This window comes from Pseudophryne corroboree, chromosome 3, assembly GCF_028390025.1.
Source record: "Pseudophryne corroboree isolate aPseCor3 chromosome 3, aPseCor3.hap2, whole genome shotgun sequence".
NCBI lineage: Eukaryota > Metazoa > Chordata > Amphibia > Anura > Myobatrachidae > Pseudophryne > Pseudophryne corroboree.
This window is the reverse complement of record NC_086446.1, coordinates 358,723,988-358,748,144: the sequence shown is the minus strand read 5'-3', so window position 1 is coordinate 358,748,144 and position 24,157 is coordinate 358,723,988. Positions and strand designations below refer to the sequence as shown.

Here is a 24,157-nt window from a genome sequence, read left to right as displayed (position 1 = left end):
ATTCTAGATGAGGCCGTACCAATGGCATATACAGTGACATTATTACTTATTTCTTTCTGCTGCTGATTCCTCTCCCAGTGCAGCCAATCATCTGACTAGCCTTCCTCATTGCTTTGTTACATTGCTTACCTGCCTTTAAGTCACCTGAAATAGTGACTCCTAGATCCCTTTCCTCCTCAGTAGTTTCCAGTATAGTGCCATTAATACTATATGTAGCCTTTGGATTTTTGAGACCCAAGTGCATGATTTAGCCTTTTTTGGCATTTAACTGTAATTGCCACACTCTTGACCATTCCTCTAGTCGAGGGCCACAGTAATTGTGGCCCTCGAACCACTTTCACCAATACCCACCTCTTCCAGAGAGGGAAATTACTCTTAAAACTGGGCATATACTATACAATTATCTGGCAGGCTATCTGTCCAATTTGGCTGGTTGGAATGAAAATCTGATAAATGTATGTGTACAAATGATATGCTACCATTTGCTCCCAAACACTGGGAAACAGATAAAAATGGTAGTTCAGATATATTGCTGGCAACCTTTTCCACAATGGAATTTAACAACAATCCAATTTTACAATTTATTGTCACCAAATTACTTTCTTGGTTACAATATATTTTAGTGTTAAAGAAACTGTTGCGCTTTTGTCACAATACTATGCATTAAATAACTTGCACAACATAACATCGTACTTTTACTGGTCAACTATTATAATGCAGTATAGTTAACTAAATATCTGTAAATTTAGACTACAAACAGAATGAACTTGGTGGCGAGCGCTGTTTTACTCAGTTCTGTAAGGGTCTTGGAGCCATTGAGTATAGTCAAGGAAAAAAAAGGTTTTGTAATACCAGGCACCTCCGTAGTTTCTTGCTGCTCACAATGGAGGCTTACTCAACCTCCTTGAGATACTAAACAAAGCAAATACAGTATATAAATATGGAAGCGCTGGAGACTAAGATTCAATTAAAAACAGGAGACGTTATTTCATCATCTCCTACAGATTATAAAATACATAATTTAAACACATCAATAAAAAACAATAATATAGCAATAAAAATATGAAAAAGCTGGATGGCTTGTACTTGATCTAATATGGCCAATATGGTTTTATACAGAATACTTTCATTCTTAACCGTAGCAAAAAAATAATAATACTGTCACTTTAAGAAAAATATTGTATTAGCTGCCTCTAGGTCTGGTCAATATATTATTTTATTATATCAATCTGTGCAAGATTTACTTTGAGGCACCCCTATCCAATTTATAATACACTATACACAGCTCCATATTACACTATACACCGGGCACAGCCTGTATATTACATCACACAAGGGATATAAGATAAGACACAATTAACTCACTCACAATCTATCTTAGGCTATGACTCTGTCTCCATGGTAACAGTAACCAACCTCATGATTCATGTGAAAGTGATGCTACCCATACCTGGTGCCTGTGTTCCCTCTGCGCCCTTGTACACCAACTTTCCCCTATCAGTGTCCTTTCTGCCCCCTTCCCCGATATATTCCCTAGCTCCCCAGTACCTTTGTCCTCTCTGCCCCCTTTCCTGACATTCACCCCAGCTCCCCCTAGCCTGTATGACCTTTCTCCCCCCCCCTTGACATGTATCTCAGCTCCACCTAGTGCCTTTGTCCCCTCTGCCCCCCCCCCCCCCTCTCCCTGACATGTTTCTTAGCTTCCCTGGTTACTGTGTCCTCTCTGCCCACCTGATATGCCTAGCTCCCCTACTGCATATATCATTTCTTCCACCCCTACCCTGACAAATACCCCACCTCCCCTGATGCCCATGTGCTCACCTCTGCCACTGCCACACTGCTGCTGGGCTGCCTTCTCTGCTGCCCATGTCTGGAAGCAGGAAGGCACGCCGCTGAGTCAGGTCTCCGGCAGCCATTTTAAATATAATGCTGGCTCATGAGACAATCAAAGCTTGCGGTCCAGCGGCCAATCAGGAGCTGTATCTGCCGGACCACAAGCTCTGATTGGCTGATTGCCGCCACCACAGTCAAAGTGTCAAAAGCCAGCCCTGAATATGCCGCTGGTGGTGGGCAAGAGCGGGCAGGTGCTACCAGATTGAGGGTGCTGGCTGGGTGACTGTGGCCGCGATCTCAGGTGCAGCACTCTGGGTGATTGCCCTGCTTGCCCGCCCCTAGACCACTCTACAAGCAATCATACACAACCCCCGTTGTCTTTTAAATAGCTGGAATGAAGTAGTCTGCTGAAATAAGTTATTGAAAGGAGTTTTAAACATGCTAGCAATGATGGCAGAAGAAATTCCTGTCTGCAGAAAAATAAAGGAGCAATTAATTAATGCCACTGAGTTCCATCACATACTGTAAAAACATTGTATTAAGAAACACTGTTAAAAGTGAATGTTTTTAGCTTCAATTAAACTTCGATGGAATAACAACAGACACAGAAATATAATAATTAAAGAGATACAAGCTTTAGTTAACTTATAATATTATTATTAATAATAATAATAATTACAGCGCTTTTCTCCCACAGGACTCAAAGTCCCTTTACAAAATGAAAAAACATAGCAGAGTTTTAGTGTTACAAAAAACCAAAAAACAAATAACAATGAACATAACGGGCACCATAAACATACTGTAATGCAGGGTTGGTGTAGCCATTTTGGGTAATAACTTTCAAAGATTATACATCCCACCCTGAAAAGGTACTAGATGAGGCTGCCATTTTGGGTGCACTACATCGATAACCTTGGGTGGAATAGACAACCCTAAAAGAGATGATACAAAATGGAGAAGTTGTGGCGTGCTAAAGCTAGATGCCAAGACCCTTACATAACCATTAGATTCATATATATTTCATCCCATCAACAGGTGAGGCAGCCATTTTGGATGCATCTTAGTATTTCAAAATCTGTATGGGAATTCCAAGGCAAACTGCAAATTACTGTAGACCTTTCTTAAAAGAGTGAGCAGTAAGCCACTGTTCTGTAATCCACTGGAGTTATTATCAAGCAACCAATCATATTCATTGCTTCTGGAATGCAATATGTACTCATTACATACCATGGCAGATAGCAGCAACATCAAACAGCAAAGCCTATTCCAATGTTCAGCACCTTCATTGGTTAAATCATATAAAATACTTGGCATAATTATTATTGTTAAGGGAAGAATATACAGCGCTATAAACTGGATATAGACAATATAGCTTTTTTATTTAAGAAAAAAATTAACATATAGTTGTAGCAACAAGAAAATAAAAAAAATATATATATGGATGTTAAAATATGTAAAATAGGGCAAACACAGCACAACACTTCATTAAATATATTACCACATATAGAGGCCAAACACAGTCTCCTGTATAGAATCCTTGGAAAAAGATGCCACAGTCCAGGGGGTGTATATAGCACTTGTGAAGATGGTATAGTCCATATGGAGTGAATGGAGAACCTTCAGAGCTTGATTTTTGGACGATTAGAGTCCTATTGAAAGCATGGTCTCTTATTCCTCTCTCGGACACCAACAAGTTCCCCGTTTGGAGCGTGAAGGACTTCTAGGCGTATTCCAGGATCTAGATGTATAATTGTAGTGATGGCCTCTGCAAACCAACGCGTTTCGCTGTGTCAACAGCTTTGTCAAGGTGTGTGTGTGTCCATTGTGAAATTGCCCTTTATAAAGGCTGTGCTGATTGCCCATTGTTAGCAGCTGTATTTAGTTTACAATCATCAAATATCATAAAAAATAAAACTATATCCAGTTTAAAGTAATCTTAATAAATGGAGACAAGTGTATATGTACCCAGAAACCACTTTTGTTTATTATTACTTAAATTCAGTATGTGTAACAGTTAAAACATTTCCAAGTTTAATATTGCAATCATGTGATCGCATATGTATGCTTCCTGTGTTTGGAACGCATACTAAACTCCCATAGGTCACAGGGATCGAAGACGCCGATCACGTGACGCTGTTTGCGTACACGTGACCGCCTCTAATCCTCGCGAGACCCGCAGTGATCACGTCAAGGTCACGGTCACATGACCGGACCCACGTGCGCAACGCGACTCCCGGAAATAGGTCACGTGGTCACGGTCACATGGCCGGACCCACGTGTATGACGCGAATCCCGGAAGTGAGTGCCCTACTGGCAAACCGGACACGTCAACCAACATCCACAATGGGCTCAATTGCCCTTAGTTCAGTATAATCATATTTAAAGAGAAAAAAACCCAGATTATTTATCTCTTTGATAAGACATCATGAACTAAGAATAGAAGAAACTTTGTTTTCAATAAGAGAAAATAGATTCTTTTAGAACCACAGACTTTAAAATAGATGTATATACTAGAGATGAGCGCCTGAAATTTTTCGGGTTTTGTGTTTTGGTTTTGGGTTCGGTTCCGCGGCCGTGTTTTGGGTTCGAACGCGTTTTGGCAAAACCTCACCGAATTATTTTTGTCGGATTCGGGTGTGTTTTGGATTCGGGTGTTTTTTTCAAAAAACCCTAAAAAACAGCTTAAATCATAGAATTTGGGGGTGATTTTGATCCCAAAGTATTATTAACCTCAAAAAACATAATTTACACTCATTTTCAGCCTATTCTGAACACATCACACCTCACAATATTATTTTTAGTCCTAAAATTTGCACCGAGGTCGCTGTGTGAGTAAGATAAGCGACCCTAGTGGCCGACACAAACACCGGGCCCATCTAGGAGTGGCACTGCAGTGTCACGCAGGATGTCCCTTCCAAAAAACCCTCCCCAAACAGCACATGACGCAAAGAAAAAAAGAGGCGCAATGAGGTAGCTGTGTGAGTAAGATTAGCGACCCTAGTGGCCGACACAAACACCGGGCCCATCTAGGAGTGGCACTGCAGTGTCACGCAGGATGGCCCTTCCAAAAAACCCTCCCCAAACAGCACATGACGCAAAGAAAAAAAGAGGCGCAATGAGGTAGCTGACTGTGTGAGTAAGATTAGCGACCCTAGTGGCCGACACAAACACCGGGCACATCTAGGAGTGGCACTGCAGTGTCACGCAGGATGTCCCTTCCAAAAAACCCTCCCCAAACAGCACATGACGCAAAGAAAAAAAGAGGCGCAATGAGGTAGCTGTGTGAGTAAGATTAGCGACCCTAGTGGCCGACACAAACACCGGGCCCATCTAGGAGTGGCACTGCAGTGTCACGCAGGATGTCCCTTCCAAAAAACCCTCCCCAATCAGCACATGATGCAAAGAAAAAGAAAAGAAAAAAGAGGTGCAAGATGGAATTATCCTTGGGCCCTCCCACCCACCCTTATGTTGTATAAACAAAACAGGACATGCACACTTTAACCAACCCATCATTTCAGTGACAGGGTCTGCCACACGACTGTGACTGATATGACGGGTTGGTTTGGACCCCCCCCAAAAAAGAAGCAATTAATCTCTCCTTGCACAAACTGGCTCTACAGAGGCAAGATGTCCACCTCATCTTCACCCTCCGATATATCACCGTGTACATCCCCCTCCTCACAGATTATCAATTCGTCCCCACTGGAATCCACCATCTCAGCTCCCTGTGTACTTTGTGGAGGCAATTGCTGCTGGTCAATGTCTCCGCGGAGGAATTGATTATAATTCATTTTAATGAACATCATCTTCTCCACATTTTCTGGATGTAACCTCGTACGCCGATTGCTGACAAGGTGAGCGGCGGCACTAAACACTCTTTCGGAGTACACACTTGTGGGAGGGCAACTTAGGTAGAATAAAGCCAGTTTGTGCAAGGGCCTCCAAATTGCCTCTTTTTCCTGCCAGTATAAGTACGGACTGTGTGACGTGCCTACTTGGATGCGGTCACTCATATAATCCTCCACCATTCTATCAATGTTGAGAGAATCATATGCAGTGACAGTAGACGACATGTCCGTAATCGTTGTCAGGTCCTTCAGTCCGGACCAGATGTCAGCATCAGCAGTCGCTCCAGACTGCCCTGCATCACCGCCAGCGGGTGGGCTCGGAATTCTGAGCCTTTTCCTCGCACCCCCAGTTGCGGGAGAATGTGAAGGAGGAGATGTTGACAGGTCGCGTTCCGCTTGACTTGACAATTTTGTCACCAGCAGGTCTTTCAACCCCAGCAGACCTGTGTCTGCCGGAAAGAGAGATCCAAGGTAGGCTTTAAATCTAGGATCGAGCACGGTGGCCAAAATGTAGTGCTCTGATTTCAACAGATTGACCACCCGTGAATCCTTGTTAAGCGAATTAAGGGCTGCATCCACAAGTCCCACATGCCTAGCGGAATCGCTCCGTGTTAGCTCCTTCTTCAATGCCTCCAGCTTCTTCTGCAAAAGCCTGATGAGGGGAATGACCTGACTCAGGCTGGCAGTGTCTGAACTGACTTCACGTGTGGCAAGTTCAAAGGGCATCAGAACCTTGCACAACGTTGAAATCATTCTCCACTGCACTTGAGACAGGTGCATTCCATCTCCTATATCGTGCTCAATTGTATAGGCTTGAATGGCCTTTTGCTGCTCCTCCAACCTCTGAAGCATATAGAGGGTTGAATTCCACCTCGTTACCACTTCTTGCTTCAGATGATGGCAGGGCAGGTTCAGTAGTTTTTGGTGGTGCTCCAGTCTTCTGTACGTGGTGCCTGTACGCCGAAAGTGTCCCGCAATTTTTCTGGCCACCGACAGCATCTCTTGCACGCCCCTGTCGTTTTTTAAAAAATTCTGCACCACCAAATTCAAGGTATGTGCAAAACATGGGACGTGCTGGAATTTGCCCATATTTAATGCACACACAATATTGCTGGCGTTGTCCGATGCCACAAATCCACAGGAGAGTCCAATTGGGGTAAGCCATTCCGCGATGATCTTCCTCAGTTGCCGTAAGAGGTTTTCAGCTGTGTGCGTATTCTGGAAAGCGGTGATACAAAGCGTAGCCTGCCTAGGAAAGAGTTGGCGTTTGCGAGATGCTGCTACTGGTGCCGCCGCTGCTGTTCTTGCGGCGGGAGTCCATACATCTACCCAGTGGGCTGTCACAGTCATATAGTCCTGACCCTGCCCTGCTCCACTTGTCCACATGTCCGTGGTTAAGTGGACATTGGGTACAACTGCATTTTTTAGGACACTGGTGAGTCTTTTTCTGACGTCCGTGTACATTCTCGGTATCGCCTGCCTAGAGAAGTGGAACCTAGATGGTATTTGGTAACGGGGGCACACTGCCTCAATAAATTGTCTAGTTCCCTGTGAACTAACGGCGGATACCGGACGCACGTCTAACACCAACATAGTTGTCAAGGACTCAGTTATCCGCTTTGCAGTAGGATGACTGCTGTGATATTTCATCTTCCTCGCAAAGGACTGTTGAACAGTCAATTGCTTACTGGAAGTAGTACAAGTGGGCTTACGACTTCCCCTCTGGGATGACCATCGACTCCCAGCGGCAACAACAGCAGCGCCAGCAGCAGTAGGCGTTACACGCAAGGAAGCATCGGAGGAATCCCAGGCAGGAAAGGACTCGTCAGACTTGCCAGTGACATGGCCTGCAGGACTATTGGCATTCCTGGGGAAGGAGGAAATTGACACTGAGGGAGTTGGTGGGGTGGTTTGCGTGAGCTTGGTTACAAGAGGAAGGGATTTACTGGTCAGTGGACTGCTTCCGCTGTCACCCAAAGTTTTTGAACTTGTCACTGACTTATTATGAATGCGCTGCAGGTGACGTATAAGGGAGGATGTTCCGAGGTGGTTAACGTCCTTACCCCTACTTATTACAGCTTGACAAAGGGAACACACGGCTTGACACCTGTTGTCCGCATTTCTGGTGAAATACCTCCACACCGAAGAGCTGATTTTTTTGGTATTTTCACCTGGCATGTCAACGGCCATATTCCTCCCACGGACAACAGGTGTCTCCCCGGGTGCCTGACTTAAACAAACCACCTCACCATCAGAATCCTCCTGGTCAATTTCCTCCCCAGCGCCAGCAACACCCATATCCTCCTCATCCTGGTGTACTTCAACACTGACATCTTCAATCTGACTATCAGGAACTGGACTGCGGGTGCTCCTTCCAGCACTTGCAGGGGGCATGCAAATAGTGGAAGGCGCATGCTCTTCACGTCCAGTGTTGGGAAGGTCAGGCATCGCAAACGACACAATTGGACTCTCCTTGTGGATTTGGGATTTCAAAGAACGCACAGTTCTTTGCGGTGCTTTTGCCAGCTTGAGTCTTTTCAGTTTTCTAGCGAGAGGCTGAGTGCTTCCATCCTCATGTGAAGCTGAACCACTAGCCATGAACATAGGCCAGGGCCTCAGCCGTTCCTTGCCACTCCGTGTGGTAAATGGCATATTGGCAAGTTTACGCTTCTCCTCCGACAATTTTATTTTAGGTTTTGGAGTCCTTTTTTTTCTGATATTTGGTGTTTTGGATTTGACATGCTCTGTACTATGACATTGGGCATCGGCCTTGGCAGACGACGTTGCTGGCATTTCATCGTCTCGGCCATGACTAGTGGCAGCAGCTTCAGCACGAGGTGGAAGTGGATCTTGATCTTTCCCTAATTTTGGAACCTCAACTTTTTTGTTCTCCATATTTTATAGGCAGAACTAAAAGGCACCTCAGGTAAACAATGGAGATGGATGGATTGGATAGTTTACTAGTATACAATTATGGACGGACTGCCACGGTTAGGTGGTATAAAAAAACCACGGTTAGGTGGTATATATTATAATAATAATACAATTATGGATGGACGGACTGCCTGCCGACTGCCGACACAGAGGTAGCCACAGCCGTGAACTACCGCACTGTACACTGGTTGATAAAGAGATAGTAGTATACTCGTAACAACTAGTATGACACTATGACGACGGTATAAAGAATGGAAAAAAAACCACGGTTAGGTGGTATATATTATAATAATAATACAATTATGGATGGACGGACTGCCTGCCGACTGCCGACACAGAGGTAGCCACAGCCGTGAACTACCGCACTGTACACTGGTTGATAAAGAGATAGTAGTATACTCGTAACAACTAGTATGACACTATGACGACGGTATAAAGAATGGAAAAAAAACCACGGTTAGGTGGTATATATTATAATAATAATACAATTATGGATGGACGGACTGCCTGCCGACTGCCGACACAGAGGTAGCCACAGCCGTGAACTACCGCACTGTACACTGGTTGATAAAGAGATAGTAGTATACTCGTAACAACTAGTATGACACTATGACGACGGTATAAAGAATGGAAAAAAAACCACGGTTAGGTGGTATATATTATAATAATAATACAATTATGGATGGACGGACTGCCTGCCGACTGCCGACACAGAGGTAGCCACAGCCGTGAACTACCGCACTGTACACTGGTTGATAAAGAGATAGTAGTATACTCGTAACAACTAGTATGACACTATGACGACGGTATAAAGAATGAAAAAAAAACCACGGTTAGGTGGTATATATTATAATAATAATACAATTATGGATGGACGGACTGCCTGCCGACTGCCGACACAGAGGTAGCCACAGCCGTGAACTACCGCACTGTACACTGGTTGATAAAGAGATAGTAGTATACTCGTAACAACTAGTATGACACTATGACGACGGTATAAAGAATGGAAAAAAAACCACGGTTAGGTGGTATATATTATAATAATAATACAATTATGGACGGACGGACTGCCTGCCGACTGCCGACACAGAGGTAGCCACAGCCGTGAACTACCGCACTGTACACTGGTTGATAAAGAGATAGTAGTATACTCGTAACAACTAGTATGACACTATGACGACGGTATAAAGAATGGAAAAAAAACCACGGTTAGGTGGTATATATTATAATAATAATACAATTATGGATGGACGGACTGCCTGCCGACTGCCGACACAGAGGTAGCCACAGCCGTGAACTACCGCACTGTACACTGGTTGATAAAGAGATAGTAGTATACTCGTAACAACTAGTATGACACTATGACGACGGTATAAAGAATGGAAAAAAAACCACGGTTAGGTGGTATATATTATAATAATAATACAATTATGGATGGACGGACTGCCTGCCGACTGCCGACACAGAGGTAGCCACAGCCGTGAACTACCGCACTGTACACTGGTTGATAAAGAGATAGTAGTATACTCGTAACAACTAGTATGACACTATGACGACGGTATAAAGAATGGAAAAAAAACCACGGTTAGGTGGTATATATTATAATAATAATACAATTATGGATGGACGGACTGCCTGCCGACTGCCGACACAGAGGTAGCCACAGCCGTGAACTACCGCACTGTACACTGGTTGATAAAGAGATAGTAGTATACTCGTAACAACTAGTATGACACTATGACGACGGTATAAAGAATGGAAAAAAAAACACGGTTAGGTGGTATATATTATAATAATAATACAATTATGGATGGACGGACTGCCTGCCGACTGCCGACACAGAGGTAGCCACAGCCGTGAACTACCGCACTGTACACTGGTTGATAAAGAGATAGTAGTATACTCGTAACAACTAGTATGACACTATGACGGTATAAAGAAAGAAAAAAAAATACCACGGTTAGGTGGTATATATTGTAATACAATTATGGATGGACGGACTGCCTGCCGAGTTCCGACTGCCGACACAGAGGTAGCCACAGCCGTGAACTACCGCACTGTACTGTGTCTGCTGCTAATATAGACTGGTTGATAAAGAGATAGTATACAATACATACAACAATGAATATACTACTATACTGGTGGTCAGGCACTGGTCACCACTAGTCACACTGGCAGTGGCACTCCTGCAGCAAAAGTGTGCACTGTTTAATTTTAAATTAATATAATATTATGTACTCCTGGGGGCTCCTGCTATAACAACCTGCAGTGCTCCCCAGTCTCCCCCACAATTATTATAAGCTTTGCCTTTTATACATTGATGTGCAGCACACTGGGCTGAGCTGAGTGCACACAGACTGAGTCACACTGTGTGACTGGCTGCTGCTGTGTATCGTTTTTTTTCAGGCAGAGAACGGATATAGCAGAGAACGGATATATATTAAAATAAATAAAAGTTAACTAACAACAACTGCACTGGTCACTGTGGTAAACTCTGTCTGACTCTGCACAATCTCTCTCTCTCTTCTAATCTAATTTCTAATGGAGAGGACGCCAGCCACGTCCTCTCCCTATCAATCTCAATGCACGTGTGAAAATGGCGGCGACGCGCGGCTCCTTATATAGAATCCGAGTCTCGCGAGAATCCGACAGCGTCATGATGACGTTCGGGCGCGCTCGGGTTAACCGAGCAAGGCGGGAGGATCCGAGTCTGCTCGGACCCGTGAAAAAAACATGAAGTTCGTGCGGGTTCGGTTTCAGAGAAACCGAACCCGCTCATCTCTAGTATATACATAACATAACATGTCTAACATTCCCATATGTAGCAGTTTAACAGCTGCTTTGGGTTAAAACATCACATTTTGAAGCGCCGGGACTATTACCTTGGTAATCTTTCTTTGCATAATTATTATTGTATCTTACAATGAAGAGGACGAGGTCCTACACTTTCCCGTGGATTTTTCCTTCACTTCCAATGTGAAAGGAGTAATATTACGATATGTAATAAGGACAAAAAATATGATCTCTGCGGAGGAGACATGTCAATAGTCACAAAGTAATGCAACAGTTTTTTGAGTTAATGTGCCCAAGGCTATTTAAAATCATGGTTGTTTTTGCCATTTAAATAATTGCCCTTTTAAACAGTTGGATAAACTTGCCAGAAACTCGCCGATGCCTGCATCTGGCAGATTCAATTGCTGGCGGGAAAAAAAAAAACAGTGGCACAGGGTTTTTCCTACAGACGCAGGGTTTTGGTATTCAAGTGTGGAACTGAAAATGGGAAACCGCTGAGTCCTTTTTCTCGCACCGCTATAGCATGCCTGATTTTTCCTAAAATTGTTCCTTTTTGGGAAAAATCACTGTGACTTGATCTGTGACCCCCAGCGGCAACCCTACTGAAGACTAATTAAGCAATTGGAAGTTTACAATTAGCTTAATTAGGCTGTAATTACCTTACAAAGAAGTGTCTTCCGCATCCAGCGTCGGAGATGGGTTATCTGCATCAGTGATATGTGCCTTCAAGTGTGTGTGAGTGTATGTGAGTGTGTTAGTGTGTGTGAGTGTGTGCATGTGCATGAGTCTGTGTGTGTGACACCGGTGTGTGTGTGAGTGTGTCTGACCCCCTGTGTGTATGATCCATCCAGAGCCATCCACTGGGAGAACTACATCTCCCAGCAGCCCTTGTACCTCCAGCAGTCCTCGGTACTCCCAGCAGCCCACTTTCCGAAAGATGGAGGGGAGACCACTGGAGACCCCTGGAGGATTTTTTTTTTACTTGCCACATGGTTTTCAGAACTGAAAACCATACAACCATTTTATTTATTGGATACCGAGAGTACTGGGAGCGTGCATACCCGCGGTATTCCAAAATTGGACACTAGGTAAGCAAGTATTTTTGCCTCGCTAAACCTCGATCCCAATTGAATTCCCCCATATGTGGTATAAGATTTTGACAACACACAAAACAGGCTCCACAGACACATTGGCCTACCAGGAATCTTCCAGGTGAACGGCCTAGACAAATGAACGGACTAGACAAAACGCAGTGTCACATTAATAAGGAGACTTGTGAGGAAATCCATAGAGGTCAATAATTACTTTGAAGGGACTACACCGTTCAGTGGCTGGGACTGGAGTGAAGGTGTAGAAGTCAACCATATCAAGAATTCTGCATACATCTGTTCTATATGACCTGTAAAGAAGCCATTACTAAAAAAAAAGAGAAAAAAATATTAAAGCATGTCTTGAGTTTGCCATAAAACATCAGTGGCCTAACTAAAAGTGGGATAAGGTTTTGTGGCTCCAACTCAAAACTGTATGATGGTCATTCCGAGTTGTTCGCTCGTTGCCAATTTTCGCGATGCTGCAATTTGTTGCTAAATGCGCATGCGCACGGTACGCAGAGCACATGCGCTGTTATTTTACACAAAACTTAGTAGATTGGCTGGTGTTCGTGCAGCGCTTTTCAGGCGCACTGCTGATCGGTGAATGATTGACAGGAAAGGAGCGTTTCTGGGTGGTAACTGAGCGTTTTTCGGGAGTGTGCTAAAAAACGCAGGCATGTCAGGGAAAAACGCGGGAGTGTCTGGAGAAATGGGGGAGTGACTGACCGAACGCAGGGCGTTTTTGTGACGTCAAACCAGGAACTAAACGGACTGAGGTGATCGCAATCTAGGAGTAGGTCTGGAGCTACTCAGAAACAGCAAGAAAATATTTAGTAGCAGTTCTGCTACTCTTTCGTTCGCTATTCTTCTAAGCTAAGATACACTCCCAGAGGGCGGCGGCCTAGCGTTTGCAATGCTGCTAAAAGCAGCTAGCGAGCGAACAACTTGGAATGAGGGCCAATGTTTGGTGAAACCTAACACTGCCCATTCTTCAGCAACCACCATCCTACCCTCAAATTGTGGGGGTGGCAACATCATGTTTAGATGCTAATCTTCAGTGGGGACTGGACATCTTGTTAAAATTGAAGGACCAATGAATGGTGCAAAATACAGGGAGATACTGTGACACAACCTGCTTCAGTCTGCTAGGAAATACAGCTTGGGAGAAATCTCACTTTTCAGTAAGAGAATGATCTCAAGCACAATGCCAAAACCACAATGACATGGTTGAACAACAATAAAGGTTTTATTGAACGGTCTAAAATGGCGTCACGCCAATGCCACAGTGGACCTGGGACTCCTGAGTTGATTGCAGCTATAGCAACAAGAGCAGGACACAATACCTGGGACTTGTTTGACAATGCAGCTATCCAGTTGGAGGCTAGGGGCTCATTAGTAGGAATTGTTATATCTATCTTTTTACTCCAGTGAGCTCTAACCATTTCACTTTTGTTTCGTATTACTCTTTGTTTATGTGTTTGACAGTCGATTTGATTGTTGTGGACATCATCTCTGACACAAGTGCCACACCATTACACAATTTTAGGCACATCTTCTGTATGTAAACGTAAGGTGATTATTTTTGTTCTGTGTGAAGGAGGTGGATCCAATTTATTATCTTATTAGCACTGTAACAACCAATTCAAGCTAACACTGTTCTAAAAATAAATGTCCAGATATTTCTCAAATATACTTACCAATAAGCTAAACATACTGTTTCTCTTTTAATAACAGAGGAGAAATCATCATCTTCATGAGAAATCAAGGTGTCAAGTCAATGTTGAAGTAGACAGCTCAACAGCAATAGACTTACCCAAAGCCCTGGAGAAAATGAGAGAGCAATACAAGGAAATAACCGACTATTATCAGAAAGCCTCAGGAGCTTTGAATAAGCACAAGGTTTAGATCATTATTTTGGGATACAAGTTGGTGGGTTTTTAGAAGTTTGAGCCACAGGTTAGTACATTTTAGGAAGAGCCCTTCAGCTTTCACTGATGTCAGTACCTGCTTTTACTTTTACCATAAGTTCAGAACTCCTGCAATTAGGATTTAGGTTCTCAATAGGCTATGCCAGTGGTTCCCAAACAGTCCTGGCTTTAAGGATCTTCATGGCTGAGCACAGATAGTTAGATCAAAGTTACTGAGGTACAGAACTATTAACTCATCTGTTCTCAATAATGGATAACTTTAAAACCTGGACCATTAGTGTACCTTGAAGACTGAGTTTGGGAACCACTGGTTTATGTCATAGTTGGCTTTTGCTTCACTTGCTTACATCTACAGTATCATGCCACTTTCATTGTTTTGATGACTTCTTCACGACTTATGCTTTTTGTGCAGGTAGACACATCTGAGCACTTCAACATTAATCTTCATAGTATGTATTTTAAATATTTACAGTAACCACTGCCTCTTTGATCCATGTTACCTTAAATATGGAGCCAACTCCTGATACTAATGGTAAGGAGATCTCAAATGTCATTGGCCTGATGACCAGAGTAGGACACAGTGCTTTGTCTGCAGTCAATTTGAAAAGTGGTTCTTTCGTTTCAACTTTTAATAACATAGTGTACAATAAATGTTAAGATTAATTTTTAAGGACATTGATACATGGGATTATGGGGGTCATTCCGACCCGATCGCTCGCTGCAGTTTATCGCAGCGCAGCGATCGGGTTGAAATTGCGCATGCAACAGCGCCACAATGCACCGGCGCATGGAAGATGGCCGAAGGCCGTCGTTTCCCTGCGATCGCCTCTGCCTGATTGACAGGCAGAGGCGGTCGCTGGGCTGGGAGGGGGCGGCCTGGCAGCATTTGGCCACTGTAAAGGGGGTGCAGTCCGGCCAACGCAGGCATGGCCGGACTGTGGGGGGGCGGGCCGCAGTGGCTGCGTGACATCACACGCAGCCACTGTGGGCTGGGGAGCGACGAGTAGCTCCTGGCCAGCACGCTAAAGCTGCACTGGCCAGGAGCTACTCCTGAAGTGCAAAAGCATTGCCTCTGTGCGATGCTTTTGCAGTTCTGTGGGGGGGGGGTAGGGAGGCACTGACATGTGGGGTGGGATAGCCCTGTGCTGGGCGTCCCCCCGTATGTCTATGGACATGATTGTAGCCCTGCATACTGTTGGCTTTCCCTGACGAAGGTGCTGCTGCACCGAAACAGCTGTTGGAGTTGCCAACATGCGGGGTTATCAACATGAATTGAACTGCTAAGTATACGATTTGTACTATCATTTGCATGGTGCACTTTAAAATGAGAATTCAGTAAATTGTTTATTGCTACATAAGGTGTGCTGGTTTTTGTGGATCATTGTCACATCGTTTGGATGTTAATATTTGACCGAGCACCCTGCCAAAACGATTGAAGATGTGTGCGTTCCAAATTTGCATATATATATATATATATATATATATATATATATGCACACACCTACACCTTTAATCCGGCACTCTGTCAAAGATCATGCAACTGCCCATGTGCCTGTGTTATACGTTTACAAAGATTCACCAGACAGGACCAAGTCCAAATCCAGACGTCACTACAGGATTTAACAAAAAGTTTTTGATGCTCATATATTACCACCATATGAGCCATAATATGTTTTGTTAAGTCCTGCTGTGCCGTGTCTGAATTTGGACTTGGTCCCTTCTGGTGAAACATATAAATATTATATATACACCTATATATATATAAATATATATATATATATATATATATATATACACACACACACACACACACATACATACATACATACATACATACATACATAATACATACACACACACATACATACATACATACATACATACATTCATACATACATAATACATACACACACACGCACACATATGCAGTACATATACAGGTTGGTCCATTAGTGTGGAAATACCCTTACTTTTAAAACAAGGAAATGAGTAAGGAAATATGAATCCAGTGTCTACATATGATATGGGAGTGGGGGAAGACTTTCAATGGTATATCACCAGTATATGCTGCCAGCATATGTGTAGACACTGGAGTAATATTTACTTAACTACAAACTGTACAAACATGTGAAACTTAACTATTAATGCTTCTGATCTACATTTTTATTTTTTTCTTCAAGTACAAGGAAGTCACCCATCTGAGCCGAGTTGGCACAAACTTTTTTTACAGCCACACTGGAGAGTTGAGTATGTTGAGAAGGAAAGTGCAGGACCTGAAGGTTGAAATCGAAGTTCTTTATAGCATGGTACAGTATGAACACATAAAGTACAATTTTATCATGTTGCAACAAAAGCCACACTGTCTCCAGGAAATAAACCATACCAGTCAAAATAACCCAGTCAAAGGATGTGCAGATTATTTACAGAGATTCTACGTGTTTTTTATATTCCCTAAACTTATCATTACACTCTAGGGCCCTCATTCCGAGTTGTTCGCTCGCTAGCTGCTTTTAGCAGCATTGCAAACGCTAGGCCACCGCCCTCTGGGAATGTATCTTAGCTTAGCAGAATTGCGAACGAAAGATTAGCAGAACTGCTACTAAATAATTCTGTGCAGTTTCTGAGTAGCAGCAGACCTACTCCTAGATTGCGATCATCTCCGTCCGTTTAGTTCCTGGTTTGATGTCACAAACACGCCCTTCGTTCGGCCAGACACTCCCGCGTTTTTCCCTGACACGCCTGCGTTTTTTAGCACACTCCCAGAAAACGCTCAGTTACTACCCAGAAACGCCCATTTCCTGTCAATCATTCACCGATCAGCAGTGCGACTGAAAATCGTCGTTCGAACACCAGCAAATCTACTAACTTTTGTGTTAAATAACTTAGCGCATGCGCTCTGCGAACCATGCGCATGCGCAGTTAGCAACAAATCGCAGCATAGCGAAAATCGTCAATGAGCGAACAACTCGGAATGACCCCCTATATGTTGATCATTTATTTAGCAAATTTGCTGTATATTAGATACAGTATATTTTGTTATATACACAAATATATATATATATATAGATATATATATATTATATTTTAGGGATGAGCGGGTTCGGTTCCCTGAGAGCCGAACCCCCCCAAACTTCACGTCCTGAGCCCGGATCCGAGCCCGGATCAGGACTTCCCGATAGACTCGGAAACCAGAACGAGGCAAAACGTCATCATCCCGCTGTCGGATTCTCGTGGGTTTTGGATTCCATTTTCACTCCAGTCCTGGAGAGTGTAGCGAGAGGACGTGTCTTCTCAGTGTCTGTGCGGGAAAGTGGGGTGGCGCGTGGGGTGGCGACCTGCTCTTATGTGTCATACCAGTGCTGTCCTGTGCGGCATCAGTCCAGTGGTGGTGTCCTATGCTGCCATAAGTCCAGTAGTGGTGTCCTGTGCTTTCATAAGTCCAGTGCTGCTGCCGTATAAGTCCAGGGGTATGCCGTATTAGTCTAGTCCAGTGGTGCAGCAGTATAAGTTCAGGGGTACTGCTGTATAAGTTCAGGGGTACTGCCGTATAAGTCCAGGGGTACTGCTGTATAAATCCAGAGGTACTGCCGTATAAGTCCAGTCCAGAGGTGCAGCCATATAAGACCAGTGGTACTGCCGTATAAGTCCAGCGGTTCGGCAGTATAAGTCCAGTGGTACTGCCATATAAGTCCAGGGGTACTGCCGTATAAGTCCAGTCCAGTGGTGCAACCGTATCAGTCCAGGGGTACTGCCGTATAAATTCAGGGGCACTGCCGTATAAGTTCACCAATATTGTGCGTGCATTACATCTGGGCAAATTCCAGCAGGTCTCATGCTTTGCACATACAATTAATTTAGTGGTGCAGAATTTTATGAAAAATGACAGGGGCGTGCAGGAGATGCTGTTGGTGGTCCGAAAAATTGCGTGCCACTTTCGACATTCAACCACTGCGTGCCACTCCTAGATGGGCCAGGTGTTTGTGCCGCACACTTGTGTCGCTTAGCAAAGTTATCCAGCTACCTCATTGCATCTCTTTTTCTTCTTTGCATCATGTGCTGTTTGGAGCCTAATTTTTTTAAAACTGCCATCCTGTCTGACACTGCAGTGCCACTCCTAGATGGGCCAGGTGTTTGTGCCGCACACTTGTGTCGCTTCTACCTCTGCGCAACCTTTTGGCCTAAAGACAATATTTCGAGGTGTGAGGTGTTCAGAATAGACTGGAAATGAATGTTATTGAAGTTAATAATACCGCAGGAACAAAATTTAACCCAAATTATGTGATTTTAGCTGTTTGTGTTTTTAAAAAAAATCATCCAGATCCAAAACCAAAACACGAAAAGTGCCCACCGCACATCTCTAATATATATATATATATATATAATGGATAAAAAAAGCACTCATAAGACTTGTAATGCAGTGAAAAGATTGTCGTTTATTGATTCAACATATGGTTCAGGCGTGCACCCGTCGTCAGGGGTCCCTGACAAAGGACGCCCATCCGAAACATATGTCGGACCAATAAACGACAATTTTTTCACCACATTGCAAGTCTCATGAGTGGCGCCTCTATCCCTACACTGTACATGGGCTGCCATACCCAAGGAGGGCACTGGAGCTGATTACCTGAAAGTGAAGAGTGCCAGAAATTTCCTCTATATATAAATGTATGTGCGTGCGTGTGTCTAAATAAATAAATATATATATATATATATATATATATGATTGAGGAAGCAACACTCTGGAGTCTTGAAAAAAGCGATTTTATTATATGTGCATGAAAAAAATACACAGATATTTCAGGGCATGCACGCCCCTTCTTTTAGGTGACACACGGTGTGTCTCCTTAAAGAGGGGGCGTGCATGCCCCAAAAGTCTGTGTATTTTGTTCATGCACCTCTCATAAAAATCACTTTTTTCAAGTCGCTAGAGTGCCACTTCCTCTCCTCAGCATGGGAGAGTCGTAATTATATACTGAGTGTATATACCTTTTACTGAGTGTTTTGTTTGATATAGCCCCAGTAAACCCTGGAGGAAGGTGGCTGTTACCACCGAAACAAATTCATCTACTGATGGATAGGGGACTATTCTGACACCCTGAAATACATAAGGAATGGGTGATTATATTATACCCTGACTATTGACTGCACTTTGCTATTTTTGCACTTATGCCAAGGCATTGTTTTCTATGACTTAATAAAACTTTTTTGATATTGAATTGGTGTGCTGGCTACCCGTGTTTGTCGTGGTTCAGGTGGACATGGACATGGACTAAGCTATTATATGTGTGTGTGTGTGTGTGTGTGCGTGTGTGTGTGTGTGTGTGTGTGTGTGTGTGAGTGAGCGTGTGTGTGGGCGTGCAGTATATATATACAGCAACCACTGTACTATATACTGATTTGTTGTACTATATACTGACTTGTATCCAGGTATCTGCTTGGAATAGACCTCAGGTTACATAGGTTTCCTCATAAAATGAACATATAGAAAACAAAGTGATTGTCCTTACACTCTCTATGGGTAGAACTGTTCTCTATCTCTGTATCCCTAGAAAGACACCCCTGTTTGTATGACTGAGACTCATTTAACTAAGGAGCATTCACGGATTCCTCCTTTGCAGAAATCTGTCGGAGAGGCGGCACTATTTGAGACGGAGTCTGGTTATGCTACTCAGTTGGAGAAGATCCAGGAAGCTATGTTAAAGATAGAAGATGAGTTGGCAATAATTAAATCTGAAGCTGAAAGTTTGAATTCTGACAGTAGACTATTATATTATCTGAAAGACCTTCTGGAGATGGAAATAAGAACATACCGTATGCTAATGGACGAGGAGGATAACAGGTAAGACTATGTCTACAGATTACAATGGAATTAAATGAAAATATGACAGTGCCTGATTCTGAGAAGCAGAATAATGCAGCTGCATGTGCGCTTTTCTCCGAAACAAAACTGCTGATATCAGCAAATGAAGCTGCCACCCAGAAATGAAAAGAGATGCTCACCAGCCATCACTACTCAGTCGCAATTGCATATACATACGCAGCCTGTATGAAAGAATAATACCGCTTTCACATCGCAAAAGCCGGATCCCACCCGGTAAGAGAAACGTGTCCTTACCGGGTGGGATCCGGCATTTGGTCTCCTTTGATGGCTTTCCGACCTGGCAATATAACGGGTCGGTTGCCATAGCAGCGGGGGGGGGGGGGGGGGGGGGGCGCAGCAGCAACAGGGGCGGGGGTGGAGGCGGCGCTGGGAGATGAGCTCATCTCCTGCGCCGCCTCTCCCTATGCTGTGAATGGGAACCGTGTCGCATCGACGCGGCTCCCATTCACACTGCGCCTGACCCGGTATTCAACCCGGGTATAATCCTTCTTTTATACCGGGTTGAATTACCGGGTCAGGCGACCCGCTAATTCGCCGAAAGTGCTTTCACATCGCACACTGACCGTGTCGATACCGGGTTATTTGTGCGATGTGAAAGGGGTATGAGACACATCAAGCTTAAGGGTAGCCCTTCAGCTGCAGACTGGTCCCGGCAGTAGTTATGCAGGCACCATGATTTTGTACGTTAGAGCTTGCAGCTGACGTTAGCTATACGCCTTGAAAATGGCCATGAAACGACTGCATTTTTACAACCACACCCCCCTAACACCATGTTAAAAACCCCAAATGGTCACATTGCAATGCGACCGCAGCACATACCCAGTCTGCTGGTGATTTCTCAGTTCCGTGGAACATCGGCTTTGTGTACATCTCTGAATCAGGTCCAGTGTCAGTAGAGATGAAACAAAATCACTGATGATTAAGTCACCCATGAAAATTATGTAAATATGAAATAATATTGATGGTATGACAGACCCTGGGGAAGATGCACATGGTGAACTTAGGGGGTTCTTTCTTCAGAGTTTTTGATGGATTTGGATTATTTATTTTTATTTTTAAATCTGACACATTGTACTTTCCATAGGATGCAAGATGTGATCGGGGAGTCTTCTTGTGAAATTCCAAATAACAGACACAGTAAGTTTGAAAAATGATATTTAAAATATAGATATCCAGAAAAAATAAATAATTAGATATATGCCTAATTAAACCTGGATACTGTTGACATTTATTTTAAATGTGTATTGTTATGTATTTTTCATGAGTTTAGCCATAATTAGTGTATCCCATAATGAGCATATGGGCAGAAGGGATGGTGTAGTGGTAATCATTACTGTCTCACGGCACTGAAGTCATCAGTTCTATTCATGATCATGACCCATTGGTATGGTGTTTGTATGTTCTCCTATACTTGTGTAGGTTTCCTCTGGATGCTCCCAGAGTCTCCCATATGCTAAAAACATACTGGTAGGTTAATTGGCTTCTGGTGTGTATGTGGGAATATTATTATTATCCTTTATTTATATGGCACCACAAGGGCTCCTCAAGTCCGCAGTGCTTAACAAACTACATAAACAAATGAGCAAAACAAAAAATTATTGACTTACAGTACAAAACATTGCTGGACTAAGACATGGTTTATAAAGGTGGCAGGGCAACAGAAACCAAGGGTTAGGTGCTGTTGTAGGTACTGTAGAATGGAGTAGATGACAATACAAGTAAGTGAGGAAAAGTACAATAGGGAAGAGGGCTCTGCTTGTGAGAGCTTACATTCTAAAGGGGAGGGGCAGACAGAGAGATGTGACACAGATGGAGTAGATAATAAGCATGGATCAATGGGTTATCATGAGAGTCGAATGGTTTTCATGAAGAACTGGGTCTTGAGAGGTTATTTCAAGTGTTGTAGAGAGGTGGATAGTCTTATAGAAAGAGAATTCTTGAGGTAGGGAGCAGCACAGACAAAATCTTGGAGGCGATAGTGGGAGGAAGTAATCAGGAGAGGCAGCAATCATTTGTGGAGCAAAGAGGGTGGTCGGGAGTGTGAAAAGAGATAAGATCAGAGATGTAAATGGAAGTGGATTGGGTAAGGGCTTTGTAAGTGAGTGTGAGAAGCTTGAATTGGGCTCTGAAGGAGAAGTGGAGCCAGTGTAGCACTTATAAGAGAAGGGAGGCAGATGTAGTATGTTTGGAGAGGAAGATGAGCCAGTCAGCAGCAATGAGGACAGATTGGAGTGGAGCAATGAGGCTAGCTAGGAAGAGGTCACTGTAGTCCAAACTGGAGATGACCAGTGACTGGATTAGGGTCTTAGTAGCATCCTGGGTGAGAAAGAATCTAATCCTGGAACTATTTCTTAGGTGGAAATAGCAGGACTGCATAAGGTACTGAATGTGTGGTTTGAATGAGAGGGAAGAGTTAAGAATAAGACAGCGCACTTGGGGGCCAGAGGAGATGTTTGTGTTGTCAATAAATAATCACATTGGGGGAGGTGAGGTTATGCGGGAGTTAGGAACAGTGACGTATCTCCCCACTAGGCACATGAAGCATATGCCTAGGGGCACCACTTGTTGAGGGGAGCACAGGAGGCTAGCACCCCTCCCCCCCCCCATGCCGCCTGCTGCATCTGAGCAGCAGGTCCTCTTTTCTTTTTACTAGGAGAAGAGAGGGTGAGTGAAGTGTGAACAGGGGGCGTAGCTACACAGGACCCCGAGGGCTTCTGTCAGAGAGAGAGATGGAGCGACTGTCAATCCCCAGCCGCTTGTGAGGTAAGTGTGTGTGTGTGTGTGTGTGTGTGTGCAGTGTGTGTATATATTTCAGGTGTTTGTGTATGTGTGTGTTTGTGCAGTATGTGTGCAGTGTGTGTGTGTATGTATATGCAGTATTTGAGTGTGTGTGTGTGTGTGTGTGTGTGTGTGTGTGTGTGTGTGTGCAGTGTGAGCAGGGGCACAGTTTGTGGGGCGAGGGAGAGTGATTGGGCATTAAACTATGATGGGAACAATGTGAGCAGTAGGGGGCAGTGATGGGTCAGGGAGCAGTTATGTGGGCAGTGAGGTATGATGGGGTACTGAGCTGGGGGTGGCAGAAAGGTGTAAGGAGCTATAAAAGGGTAATAAGAATGATATGGCGAGATGTGAAGGGAGGTAACAGTAAGAGAAATATATTTTTTTTAAGGAGGTGGGGGGGGGGGCAGTAATATCGTTGTACCTAGTGGTGGCCTGACCCCTAAATCTGCCTCTGGTTAGGGAAGATGATTATTTTAAGAAAAGTGCTTGGACATCCAGGTAGAAATAGCAGAGAGATAGTTGGAGATCCGAGAGAGGAGAGTGAGAGGAGGCGAGGTCAAGTGAGGATAAGTAAATCTGATCATCATTAGCATATTGATGATGTTTGAGGCCAAAATAGCCGATGAACTCACCTAAAGAGGAAGTATAGAGGCAGAATAAGAATGGTCCAAGAACATAACCTTGGTGGATGAGAGGAGACAGAAAAAGAATGACCAGAGAGGTAGGAGGTCAGGCATGAGAGCAGTATCATAAAAACCAAGAGAATAAAGGATTTGCACAAGGAAAGGGTGGTCTACATACCTCCCAACTGTCCCGATTTTCATGAGACTGTCCTGTTTTTTGGGACTATCTCACTGTCCCACCCACGGGCCGCAGTGTCCAGCGGTAGAGGGGCGCAGTAGGGAGGCTCTTGTCAGTCACTGCTCTGCCTAGCAGTGCTGCGGTGAATAGATGCTGTGCGCATGCAGGACGCAACACGCAGCAGGAGTCCCACATCCTCCTTATTCAAAGTTGGGAGGTATGGGTCTACAATGACAAAAGCAGCAAAGTGAATAAGCACACAGTATT

The 24,157-nt window shown here is 43.9% G+C and overlaps 1 protein-coding gene across 2 annotated transcripts in view; it reads left to right on the top strand.

Moving 5' to 3' along the window:
• The window catches only part of LOC135057786 (keratin, type I cytoskeletal 15-like), a 43,286-nt gene that overhangs the window by 15,452 nt on the left and 3,677 nt on the right, over positions 1–24,157 (top strand). For both annotated transcript variants that reach the window (XM_063963540.1, XM_063963539.1), the window contains exons 4-7: positions 14,234–14,398; positions 16,608–16,733; positions 20,046–20,266; positions 21,393–21,445. In XM_063963540.1, the coding sequence (XP_063819610.1) occupies positions 14,234–14,398; positions 16,608–16,733; positions 20,046–20,266; positions 21,393–21,445 (565 nt within the window). The remainder of the gene's footprint in view (positions 1–14,233; positions 14,399–16,607; positions 16,734–20,045; positions 20,267–21,392; positions 21,446–24,157) is intronic.